This window comes from Hyposmocoma kahamanoa, unplaced genomic scaffold (genome assembly GCF_003589595.1).
Source record: "Hyposmocoma kahamanoa isolate Upper Pololo Valley unplaced genomic scaffold, ASM358959v1 262, whole genome shotgun sequence".
Taxonomy (NCBI): domain Eukaryota; kingdom Metazoa; phylum Arthropoda; class Insecta; order Lepidoptera; family Cosmopterigidae; genus Hyposmocoma; species Hyposmocoma kahamanoa.
Window position 1 is genome coordinate 2,354,009 of NW_020653765.1, and position 12,931 is coordinate 2,366,939.

The following is a 12,931-nucleotide window of genomic DNA, read 5'->3' on the forward strand; positions in this document are numbered from 1 at the left end:
ACACACACACACACACACACACACACACACACACACACACACACACACAGAGAGAGAGAGAGAGAGAGAGAGAGAGAGAGACAGAGAGAGAGAGAGAGACCAACACACTCCAACACACATCACGTAACTTTACATATTTCCATTTCCCATTTTTAAGACTGGCTGTATAAGAAAATAGCAAACTATTTTCTTTGTTTATTATGTTAACCTTAACTATTTATATAGCAGTTTTAACCCTACCACAGAGCTTATGTTTTGTTTGCTGGATTCAAATTTGTTCCGCAAAGGGAGACCTGGTGTCTCATAACAGGGTTTACCTAGTTTGAGCACCAGTCTTCCACAATAAACAGGATACACCATACTGCATAGATATATATTATTAAAAACTATATTAAAACCTTGTATGACCATCGCTGCTGTTTAAATACATTTAACAACACCATCGTTTAAATTTCCTACAGATTTATTTATCCCATCATGGCAATATGGTGGTATAGTGACAGAAATACAGACATGTCTATTATACGATACGGATCTGACGCTGCGCCTTCATGAAACATTAATGCTGCACATTGACAGATGGGCTTCTGATACCGCGCAGAGCCGAGGCTAGAGAGGGGCGATATTTTTAACATGGGGGCCCTATTATTACCTACTAGGCATATATTTACCTACTAGGCAGAAAAAACATTGGTGATTGTAGGTCTGTAACATACGTTTGTAGTACTGCCTTGTCATAACTAACTTAACTGTTTAGTAGTAATAATAGGGCTCCATGTGAAACTGTTCGTCCAAGGAAGTACTGCCAACTTACCGATTTCTGCCGCCAAGCAGTAATATGAGCATTACTGCGTTCCGGTTTTGAAGGGTTAAGAGTGCTGGTGAAATTACAGGCACATGGGACTTTTCAACTTATATCTTAGGCTGATGGATGCAGAGGCATTGCACCTCAGATCTTTGAAATTTAAAACTCTGAGTGGCACTGCTACTATTATGGACAGGCGTCTCGTTTACCATCAGGCGTTGATGTTCTTCGACATCTTCGTCGGATTCGACTTGTTCATCCCATCTCTTAGTATCATAAAAAAACTAACGCTCTTGCATTTCGGAAACTTTTGAGATATTGGTATGTAAAGTTTTTTTTTGCTAGTAAAAAATGTAAATTTTGAATAATTTGCTTAACAAAAAAACTGAAACTAAATAAGATATTAAAAAACCGATTAAAGGGCTTTGTAGATCTCGGGTCGCTGATTCCAGATATGATATTAACTCAATTTCGCTAAAAATCTCGATTACGTCAGTTATGATAAGAAGACGTTACGAAGACGAAGACGACGAACCTGGGACCTCTGCGTGGCAGTTCAGCATGGTAACCGTTCGGCCACGGAGGCAGCAGTGTAGTTGTAAACAAACGAGAATATGTTTTCTATCATTTAACATGACGTCTTTGCCACACCCATTACTGGGTCATAAACTTTTCCTTGTATACGGTTAGCACAGTAAAAAAATAATTCTCTAACTGCCAGGAGCAAAATAGAAAAGTACATTTACCACTTTCATCTTGGCGCTCACAATACTAACCGCTGCGCCACCAAGATCATCACAAAAATGAATACGCTTTTCTCTTCTTAAGTTATTCCGTACAACCCATACATTCTTTTCGGAATTTTCCCTCCAAAAGAAAAGCCACTAAGGACGAATCCTAGACGATGTCAGTTGCATCTCCATTTACACACAAGAGCACATTTTTCTTAACTCAAATCGCTTATGTTTGTTTTTTTTTTCAAACAAACCAACGTTTCGAACTCTTTACAGATCCCATGATCAAGGTTGACTGAGATGGTAAAAACCTCAGCCAATTATGTCCAATATTAATGCAAACCACCCTATTCTGAACTATAGTTAACCAAAGTTACTAATTTAAATATCTTAAATGATTATCACTAGTATCAGGTTTCTTACCACGGTATGACTTCTTTTTATTTTCCCGATATTTCGGAACGGTTGCACGCTCCATGGTCACGGGTTGACTCTGTCAACATCATTTAGTGAATAACCACGAAAGTCTTAAAATTTAAATATCTTATGTTTTTATTTACCAACGAAGCACATTACTGCTTGGCAGGCGAAATAGGTAAGGTGGCAGTACTTCCCTGGAAGAACAAGAATTCTACCGCTACTAAAAAAAATATTTTCTTTCTTTCTAAATGCACATGCCTGCAAGTCAAAGTAGTTGTAGCAAATCTTCCTTTTCAAATTAATCTGTATCCAACTGTATACTGTTACAAGATGTTGTGGTAAGCCATCGTGCTAATAATTACATAAATCTTCAGTGCACTGAAAATAAAACTCAATTCCTCCCTGTGACCACCAAATTACATTTATCGTCTAACACATTAACATAGGAATTTGAACTCTATATCCCACACAGACGTGTCATTTGACAGGTGACAGCTTATTTCGAGCGCGTATCATATTTGTACAACAAAATATACGAATAACGAGTCCACAAAATGCAGAGAATAGAGAGCTAAAACGCAAACGCGAACATACATAAATAAACATGCTATTTATATAGACGATCGAAGTACGGTAGAGTTCTTCCCGTCCTAAATGTCTTCATGCGCGTCTTGATTCAGAAAGAAATCACCCAAAAATAACACACGTGAATGGAATTAACAAATAATGCTATTCAGTAACCCCAAGATGTGTTTTTTTTATAATACCAAGTGGCGGGACGAACGAGTCGTGCGCCTGTTGGTAAACGATACGCCAGTCCATGACAGTTGCACTGCCACTGAGAGCTTTAAAATTCTTCTGAGGGACACTGCCACTGCGCCCGTCACACTGAGACTTAAGTTGACGATTCCCATGTGCCTGTAATGGCACTAGCACCTTTACCATTCAAAACCGGAACACAGTAATGCTCACATTACAGCTTGACGGCAGAAATATGTTGATAAAGTGTCAGTACCTCCCTGAAAGAAGTTTTTCACAAGAAAGTTCCACTGCTACAAAAAACGCTCAACATTACACTTAAGATTAGAACTTCGCACCTCTTACGATAATAATTGTAAGAAATGTAAAGCTGAGTATGTTGCAGACTTTACAGTACCTTCACTTTTTGATGTAGGTTAAAACTAAACTCTTTACCCGGCGCGGCGTCGGGTCTGTAAAAACACTCCACTTCGTTTCGCTGACACCCCTACTACATAAACTCACTTCAAACTAGATTTTCTTTATATACGCGACAAAAAAAATATAGGTATAATGTCGTGTCATCCCCACCAAATGACTAGTGAGATTTTTACTATAAGTGTCAAAATGATACTTTAATGGCTGTCATTTACATGTGCTGTGGAGTTGTCTGGCCATACTAGATAGTTTGACAGCTACTTACCTACCAATTGCTCTCTAGTGGGTTCGACGTTGCTTATGAAGCGAAGAGATACGAGGATAATGAAATTTCACGCGTTCTTGAAAATACACATTGTTTTATAATCGCTACGAATGCGCTACAGAGTTCCTACGAAAATGCTACGAAATTGCGTTTTCTACGCTTTCTTTATAATATATTGAAATATTATTAAAATTATTTCTATTTCCACTACCTTGTCCAGATCTAAGCCTGAGCTTAAAATACCGAAATGACTTCACAACCTTAAAATATAATTCTAACTTTAAGCAACTCCTAAATTTATGCTCCCTTATCGGGCAGGTAGATCCTTAAGCGGTAATAACCAGCCGAACTAAAGTGCGCGTTGACAAAAGCGACACTCCATTATTGGCCATACATTTTTAAGCGCGCGATAAGGCTATCATACTCGGCAGGGTTACGTGGTAGGCCGGGCGGTGTTATCGTCAGTTTCTGCATGAACGCCCACGTTACGGGTCCCCCTGCCTCCCACCCTGTCCCCGTACCGTAGGGGGAGGTGGGGGGAACCGTAACGTCCCGCTTGGAGACACCCGCCGCCAAATCTTGACACTTGAATTTAATTTATTCGCTGATTTCGCGATAGTTGGTTTAGTTTAGGTATCCTGGACAGACCGCCGTTCGGTGAGTTTAGGGGATCATTTCTGATAGTACAGACATCGATTTTGATAACAAAATCTAGTGCCAACACGTTAAATTCTGTTCTATATAATAACAAACTTTTTAGAAATTGCTTAAATAATATCTTAAACCATCAAAAATTTTGTCAATTACACGTTTGAAGAAACGTCTATACAAAAATTGTATATTGAACACATGCGTTTCTATGTATTTTTGATTCTTATTTTAAGTACTTTGAAATAATGTACGTGTACAAATTCGCTGGCAGAAGCTGTGTTGTTGTTTAAATCTCGTTATTTGTTTGTACGTAGTTCAAAGTTGTATATCGTCGTACTTACAGCCGTCGACCTGCTTGTCGCTAGACGATTCACGTCTCAATGAAAGCTTCGACGCGTCAGACAAAGAATTGGACTGGGAAATTATTAAACGCACAAGCAGAATCAAAAACCAGGAAGCAAAGCTGCAAAACGACATTTTTTTTCTAGCGTCTACTTTTTACGATATTATATTTATGAATAATAAATAGCTAATATACTTGGAGCGGAATATTATAAATCAATACAAAATAGTTATGTACAGTTATGGACAGGTGTGTCGCTTACCACCAGGTTTTTTATTTTTAATATTTATTGTTAATTGGTATTATAAAAAATAAAAAAGATCTTAAATGCAACTTAGTAATAAGTCAAAACATTGCTTTCTTTTGCATGGGTCAGTTGAAAAGTTTTTTTTTACACAAAGAACGGAAATTGCAGTGCTTATATAGTATCAATAGAGGTCCTTGTGAAAGAGTTCGTTCAGGGCAGTACTGCCACCTTACCTATTGCTGCCGCCAAGCACTAATGTGAGCATTACTGTGTTCTAGTTTTCAAGAGTAAGGGTGCTGGTGATATTACAGGCACATGGGATTTGTCAACTTATATCTCAAGGTGACGGGCGTAGCGGCAGTATTCTTCAAAAGGTTTGCTATTTAAAGCTCTGAGTGGCACTGCAACTGTTGTGGACAGCCGTGTCGCTCACCATCAGGCGCACGACTTGTTCATCCTGTCACATGATAATATAAAAAAAAGGTCCTGCCTAAATGTTAATTAATTGCTTTTTGATGTAATTTGTCTGTATATAAACCTTTTAAGCAATTGAATAATTACTTCAGTTATAGTTACAGCATCAAGTTGTGAACTTATAATAATAAAATTTATAACCGTAGCGAAACACTTGTTTCCTTCGTCTGTGACCCATCACAGTTAACTTAGAGCATCCAAGTTGTTAGTTAGGAGTAGGTCTCATCAATTCGTCGCCGAAATTCAGTTACTTCACTTTGAAAACAAAATTTATTTCCTTCGCGCTAAATAAGCCTGAATTCCGGCTAACCAAAATGTAGCTAAAGATCATATCTTAAGCAACATCAATAAATCCGCTCTATCCGGAATATTTGTAAAATTAATTGTGTGTATTTCGCGGTGCGCACTTCGAAGGGAACTTCCCTATCAGCCCTTCCGAACTAATAACTTGGGAAACTTTGCCTAGCTTTTATTCGACTAGACGAAGTTAGTGTTGAGAGATTATAATTTATGCGTTCCAAATTCGCTTGTAAACACCTATTTAGGAATCTTCAATTATTCAACATCGTCTATAAAATCAGTGTCAAGTCAATGACGTTAAACGTCAGGAATATTCATGGCGGCAAAATTTAAGCCAGATTTTCTCATATTTGTTACTATAATTCGTCTTATTTGATGTACAGCTTTTAATGCCTTATAATATTTTAATTACAACTTTAGTCGCTTGGTTTGTCGTTTGGCTACGGTTAGCTCTTAAATTGAGCAATGGTTTTGGCAATTACTATACAACCCGAGAAGTTTATAACTCATCCAACAAGCCACAGAAACTGTTTTTTGCCTCTCTCATACTGAGTTTCGAAAGATGAAACCTCAATTCCCGGTCCGCCGTAAATTGCTATCACGATTATTTTTTTCTGGCGGGACAAACAAGTCGTGCACCTAGTGGTAGGTAGGCGACACGCCTGTTCAAGTTGCAGTGCTTGTAAGGGTCCTAAAGGGGACGTAAAATAAAAAGTGGACTGTATATAATAGGGCAGGTGTATTCGCCGTCTCAATTTCATAGCTTGGTTTGCAACTAATACATATAATAGAAAGGTCGTCTGTCGCCGGGGGCAGATACCGCCACTGCGCCCGTCACCCTGAGACGTAAGTTGACAAGTCCAATATGCCTGTAATTTCACCAGCACCCTCACCCTTCAAGACTGGAACACAGTAATCACACTACCGCTAGGCTGCAGAAACAGGTATGGTGGCAGTACTTCCCTGGATGAACTCTTCCACAAGGAGTTCTAATTTACCCGAGCCGTACCCCAAGTTAACTTCTACTGTACAACATTCTGCATCTCACGGCTGTTTTTTGTGACTCTCATACTGAATTCCAAAAGACGTAATCTCGATTCACTGTTCGTCGCAAATTGCCATTCAGAATTAATCCGGTCCGATGCAGTACCACTTCGGTATAATTTATCCTAGCTACGTATAATTAATACCTCAAACTAACTTCTACCATTTATTCTTTATACATCTCACCATCTATGCATCTCACGATTGGTTGCAACCGACGATAGTAATCAAGATAACACACAAAAGAAAGTTAATCTCATATCTATATATATCCTCTTTGTGACCAGGTGAAGAAGGCCTTGAAGGTCTTGAAGGGCTACACTCCGATGAAACAGGGTCCGGGGATAACTCGAACGCAGGATCAAGCGGCGCTGACGATGATGCGGCAAGGTTGAGGCTCAAGCGCAAACTGCAGAGAAACCGCACTAGCTTTACAAATGAGCAGATTGACAGCTTGGAGCGAGGTAAGACCTGATTATGATATATTGGAAATGTAGGACGTCTGTCCATTTATATATTTTTTTATAATATCAAGTTACGGGACGAACATGTTGTGCGCCTGATGGTAAGCTACATCGCTACGCCTATCCATAACATTTGCAGTGCCACTCAGAGCTTTAAATCGCAAAGATCTAAAGATCTAAGGGGCTCTACTACTGCGCCCGTCACCCTGAGACATAAATTGATAAGTCCCATATGCCTGTAATTACACCAGCACCCGTATCCTTCAAAACCGAAACATAATAATACTTGCATTACTACTTGGCGGCAGAAATAGGTAAGGTGGCAGTACTTCCCTGGACAAACTTTTTCACAAGGGGCTCTACTGCTAATATAGGTTTGTTCATAGATTTTCAAATACGCGATCTGTGGAATGCGACCAAATTTAATTTGAATCAAAGGATATGCGAGCATAGTGTCAGAGGCGTTAGTGTCCATGTACTTACGGCCGCTTTCTATATTAAATCTCAATCCATAATTTGCTATCTAAGCTTGAATAATCAATCCAAATCCTATTTTTACTATTTCAATAACCGATCGATAAATCGTAATTCCGATCTTTTGTTTCAATCCATCTGTAGGATGGGCGTATGGCATTTTTAGATTGACATTTGTATGGTAGTGACAGTTGTGCGCTTTCAATATCCAATCCATAGGTTTGACAAATCGGATTTATGCACGTGTTCGATCTATAGTAGCGATCCTCCAATTTTGACCAATTGTACTGTGCAATCGTGTACAAATGGAAGTTATTTTTAAGTGATAGCGACTGTGAACTTGAACACTTGCTCAGTTATTGGACTGGGATAATAGCGGCAGCGACCAAGAGCAACTTGTGTCCTCAAGAACGTTTAGGCGTATAAACTTCATGGTAAGTTTAACTGACGCTGAATTTACATCCAAATTTAGGCTGAACAAAACATCAGTTGAATTTGTTTTAAATGAAATAATGCCGTTTATCAAAGTCAAATCAAAACGGTATTTTATAATTTAGATTATTTATCACGTAACGAATACGAACAAACATCAACAAAACATAAATTGACACTAACATTTCGCCGCTGCCGCCGCGCGCCGTCCCTTTATTTTTTTCCATCCTATATGGCCGTCCCGCTCGTTTGACAATAAACGTTCTAACGTAACGTAAATATTTTATACTTGAAAGTTTGCAATTAATTTATATTTTTGCCAAAATCACATGTATAATTTTAGAAATTTTTAATCTTAGAAACATAACTACCATTTTATTCACTAATTAATTTAATAATCTTTTACTCCGATTGCGTGGAACTAAACGTCAGAGAGGGAGTAAATTTACAACCGATCCTTTTTTTTTTAAGGGCGCTAGAGCCGAGATAGACATATTGAAATACAGATTCGGCAGCGATCGACGGATCGAATAAAATCTGGATAGAAAACAATCTTAGATTCAGGATCAAATATAGAAAGCGGCCGTTAGTAGTTTATGAGTAGGATTGAAATTACAGTGCTGCAATCCCCTTAGACAATCAGGTTGCAGCTGATAGGAAAATGTTTTGAACTTCATATACTGCTTTTACAGTTCTAGTTTACGTTTGTAGACATTTTAGCTCTTAAGAGGCTCCGAGTTGCGTACATTGTTGCAATGATATAAACGTTCGCTCTATTGAGTTACAATACAGAACTTCTGAAATTTCCTGGAAGTTAGTAGAACATTTATTTTAGATTGGAAACTAGGAATTGTATACAAAGCTTAAATCATCTTTGTACATTGCGATATAGTGTTTTAAATATGCATTGTTGATTAAATTAGTTGTTTGAGGATTTTTATATAGAATTTCCCTCCACTCTCAATCGGTCCGCTTACAGATTTCACTGATAATACTTAATTACGCTTAATAAGTAACATAAAAACCGTGTTAGTAATGGTTTGATCTATCGCCTCTCAAGCAGAAGCCGTAGATTCGAATCCGCTCTCGCACCTCTGACTTTCTTAAAACTTTAGTGCGAAATTTAATTTAAAATTTACCATGAGCTTTTCGATGGAAGCAAACATCGTGATGAAACCTGCACGTCGAAAAAGGTTCACAACCTTCGGAAAACATGTGAAGTCCCCAAAACCGCATTGGGCCAGCGCCTGGGAGGAGACCCTTGCACAGAAGTAGGTCGTATAAATTTTGACGAGGACTTCCACATGCGTTTCAATAAATTATCTTTGAGGAGACCGCGGTAACAAACACACCAAAAACGATAAACAAACTTTCATCATCAGCTTACACGCATCAACTGCTAGACATAAGCCTCCCCTTGAGCACGCCAACTCTTGCGATCTTGTGTCGCCCGCATCCAGCCACTGCCAGTCACCTTGGTCAGGTCCGTCCATTTTGCGGCAGGGCGTCACACACTACATTTTCCTTAACGTGATCGCTATTCCAAAAAACAAAATTTGCTCCATCGGCGATCAACCCTCCTGTAGACGTTCTCGGGCCACTGCCACTTAAGCTTACCGATTTTGCGAGCTATGCCGGTCATTTTAATTCTCTGACGTATGACCTCGTTAGGAATTCGGTCCGTCAGAGAAACTATGCTATGCTTGGATAGCTCGCTTCATGGCACGCGACCTGGGTTGATTAAGATGTGATATAACGAAAAATTTTGTTCGCAGAATTCGAAAGAACACACTACCCTGACGTGTTTGCCAGAGAGCGACTTGCTGCCAAAATAGGACTGCCCGAAGCCAGAATACAGGTGAGCTCATAAACCATCATTCAGTAGTAAAAAGGAGATAGTTATTTTAACTTTTGACTGTTTCTATAGATGGTGGTTATATAGTCGACGATCAAGGAACTATCAGAAATAAGACACAATTAAAAAGCTTTACATTTAATGTAGGTATTTGATGTCGGTTGATTCTAGAATGGACACATAGTGAGGTGGCGTGTATTTCTTGAAACAGCGCCATGAAATGGCAAATAGTCTAGCTAATAATAACATCGTGATGACATCGATCCGACTGATGAAGGGCATTCGTTTGTCAGAATCAAAGTCTAGATTTTGGCTTTTATTATTGTTCTCATGTATTGCAATTGATTGATTGTCATGTGAATAAACGATACCTCCTGAGCATATTGTAAAATGGTAATAATTTTTTGTGCCTATGAACTCCATCAGCTCGTCCCGCTGCCTCCATCAGACGTACAGCGGAGTATCTTCCCTACTAGGTCGATATTCCCTTTTTTTTATAATTATTGTTTTATAATGCTAAGTGACGAGACGAACAAGGCCTGATTCGTGAACAAATCAAGATGTGCCCAAGACTACGATAAGACTACGCCGTAGGCCCTACAACATAATTCGCTGGTTTTCGAGAATAATGACCCAAATCATAATAGAAGCTATTTTTTTTTTGACGTTGTAAGTGTGCTAAATTTCGTAGTGAATAAGACACCAAGTTTTCCATTGACTAAAATAATCACGTTACAACATTACGCCCATATATATTTGGTCAGTATTACGCACTATATACGACTCAGTTACTTTTAAATCATCTTCCAGATAAATTGGTGTTTTTGAGATAGGTCGTTATTCTAGAAAGCCATCAAATATGCTTTACAAGAAATTTATACGTAGATACTCAATGCTAAAGTACAATTGCCGGAGATGAGAATTTCACAAAATTTAAATCTAAATGATTATTGTACGATTTTACAAATTTGCGCTATTGAAAAATTGGTTTACACATTTTATTTTGCATAGAACTTATTTATCAGTAACGTAGATAGCGCGTAACTCCGCGCGTTGTGTTAACCTAACCCGACGTTAAGGTATGGTTCTCGAATCGGCGCGCGAAGTGGCGGCGCGAGGAAAAGATCCGCAGTCAGCGGCGAAGCCCCGACTGCGCGTACGCCGCGCCGCCCGCACCTGCGTCTGCACACCCTGCGCAACCCGCACCGCCGCCGCACCAGCCCTACCAGCCGCCATTGAACGTTGACTCTTACAAGTGAGTGAAAGTTTTCTAAATTATTTGTACATATTGTGATATACACAGAATTTGACATTTTCCACACCAAATAATATTTCAATGTAAGTCAGTTAAAAAAAAAGATAATTTACCATAATGACATGCTTCGCTTGACGTCGAAACAGGCGATACCAGTGACGACCAGGTTTCACAGGAGAATACTGCTTTTAATACAGGAACACGATATCAACTCACAAAAATATATAACAACAGGACTACTTCATATTACATTCGTTCATTATTCCGGATTATAGAATAAACGGACTGGGTTTGGTAATTGGTATAATTACTTGTACTTTTTTTGACATCTACGAAAAGATATTTATCGTAAAACTCTTTGTACCCTCAAAACTATTTTCCATCAATTCCAGCCCACTAACGCCAATGGGGTATGGCAGCGGCATGGTTCCGGAGCCTCCCGTCTGCGACGCATCAGACTCTGACCTTTGCAAGGGCGGATTCCTGGGATACCCTCGATATGAACTCGGCTACCGGCAACCACCGCATCCCTACGTTAATCATCATGGATACCAGCATGAGCCTGCTTCACCGCCGCCAGGTCAGTCCATCTCAATAAAAATGCGAAAAGAATCACAGCTAAAGGCGCGTTCCCATTACGTCGGTCGTAACGACAGATAGTCGTTAAAGTGTCTGGCTTGTATATTTAAATGAAGTTGTTCACATATAGTACAACACGACTTTCTTAACGTTACGACGACAGACTGTCATGACAATGGGCAGTGCTAGAACGACAGTCGTCAGACGATAAATAAAACGTCACGGTAAAATGTGACGACAGATAATCGCATCTTTAAACGTTTCTGTCGTACAAAGTACAAGGCGGTCGCCTTGAACCGATAAATTATCGTCACGATCTAGTGGTAACAGCAAGACACGACAGTCTTTCAACGATAAAATAAACGTCCACGACACAGTCACGACAGATAGTCGTGATATGGGAACAGGTTAGACGCGACAGTCGCAGTCGTCCAATGATAAATAAAACGTTACGTTTAAATAACATTTTGTCTTTAATTACCACATACACTCTCTTCGCTGACACTAATGATGTCGTTGATAGACACTTAACACAAAAATTCTATTCACCAGAATTGGGCGGTCTTCTGGGTGCGGGAGTGTCAGTTCCTTTGGCGGTGCCTGGGCAGGATTCGCAGCAGTACTGGTCGCGCCTGCAGTGACCTTGGTGGACCTAGCCTGCTAGCCACGATCAGCTTGACTACGCTGACTAGGGAATCGCTTTGGACGGACAGATAACACTCTATTCAAGTACAACGTCAAACATGTTTCGGTCCGAAACTGATTTAAGAATTATTTGCACGAACAGGACGCGAGTGAAGGAGTTTTTCTCTTATTCTGTGATGAGTTGTGGTCGGATAATCGGATGCCTATTTATTACCTACTATTCAGTTGTTCGCTAACATAGAATGCGTTTTGGAATCGAAAAAATCGCGCGGCACCGGAATTAATAACATTAATAAATATAAAATTGAAGGAAAATAAGCGATTTTATTGAATATCAGACCTATAAAATTTATAGTGAGCCAAAATCGTAACATGTTACGCCATTCCGGCATCCCGGGGTTTAAAAGAAGAAAAATATGTATTTTAAGAAGCCGCATTCATGCTTTGATAGCAATTCACGGAAAAAGTGAACTTTAGGTATAAAAGCATCCAAATATCTAACCACTAGTGACGAATAACGTGGATGAACTTGTTTGTGTTCGCTTCGCGGCGAGAACTCAGTTTAAAATCGGATTTGGATACAATACACAACATAATATTAATTTCTTAACACCGACATACTATTTAAAAAAGTCCTACAGTCTATTTGTACCTTTCATACATATTTTAATTTCTTAGCAATTTAATATTTTATTCTTACAATACATTCTTCAGCAAGCAACTCTGTAGTAACTTGTCAACATTTTTATGTCACCGTAGATGTACATT

General features: G+C 39.1%; 1 protein-coding gene across 3 annotated transcripts in view; it reads left to right on the top strand.

Moving 5' to 3' along the window:
• Positions 1-12,931, top strand: part of LOC113228893 (paired box protein Pax-6-like) — an 88,246-nt gene extending 75,315 nt beyond the window's left edge. For all 3 annotated transcript variants that reach the window (XM_026462326.1, XM_026462328.1, XM_026462327.1), the window contains exons 5-9: positions 6,747-6,923; positions 9,605-9,687; positions 10,764-10,939; positions 11,332-11,519; positions 12,071-12,931. In XM_026462326.1, the coding sequence (XP_026318111.1) occupies positions 6,747-6,923; positions 9,605-9,687; positions 10,764-10,939; positions 11,332-11,519; positions 12,071-12,159 (713 nt within the window). In that variant the 3' untranslated portion in view covers positions 12,160-12,931. The remainder of the gene's footprint in view (positions 1-6,746; positions 6,924-9,604; positions 9,688-10,763; positions 10,940-11,331; positions 11,520-12,070) is intronic.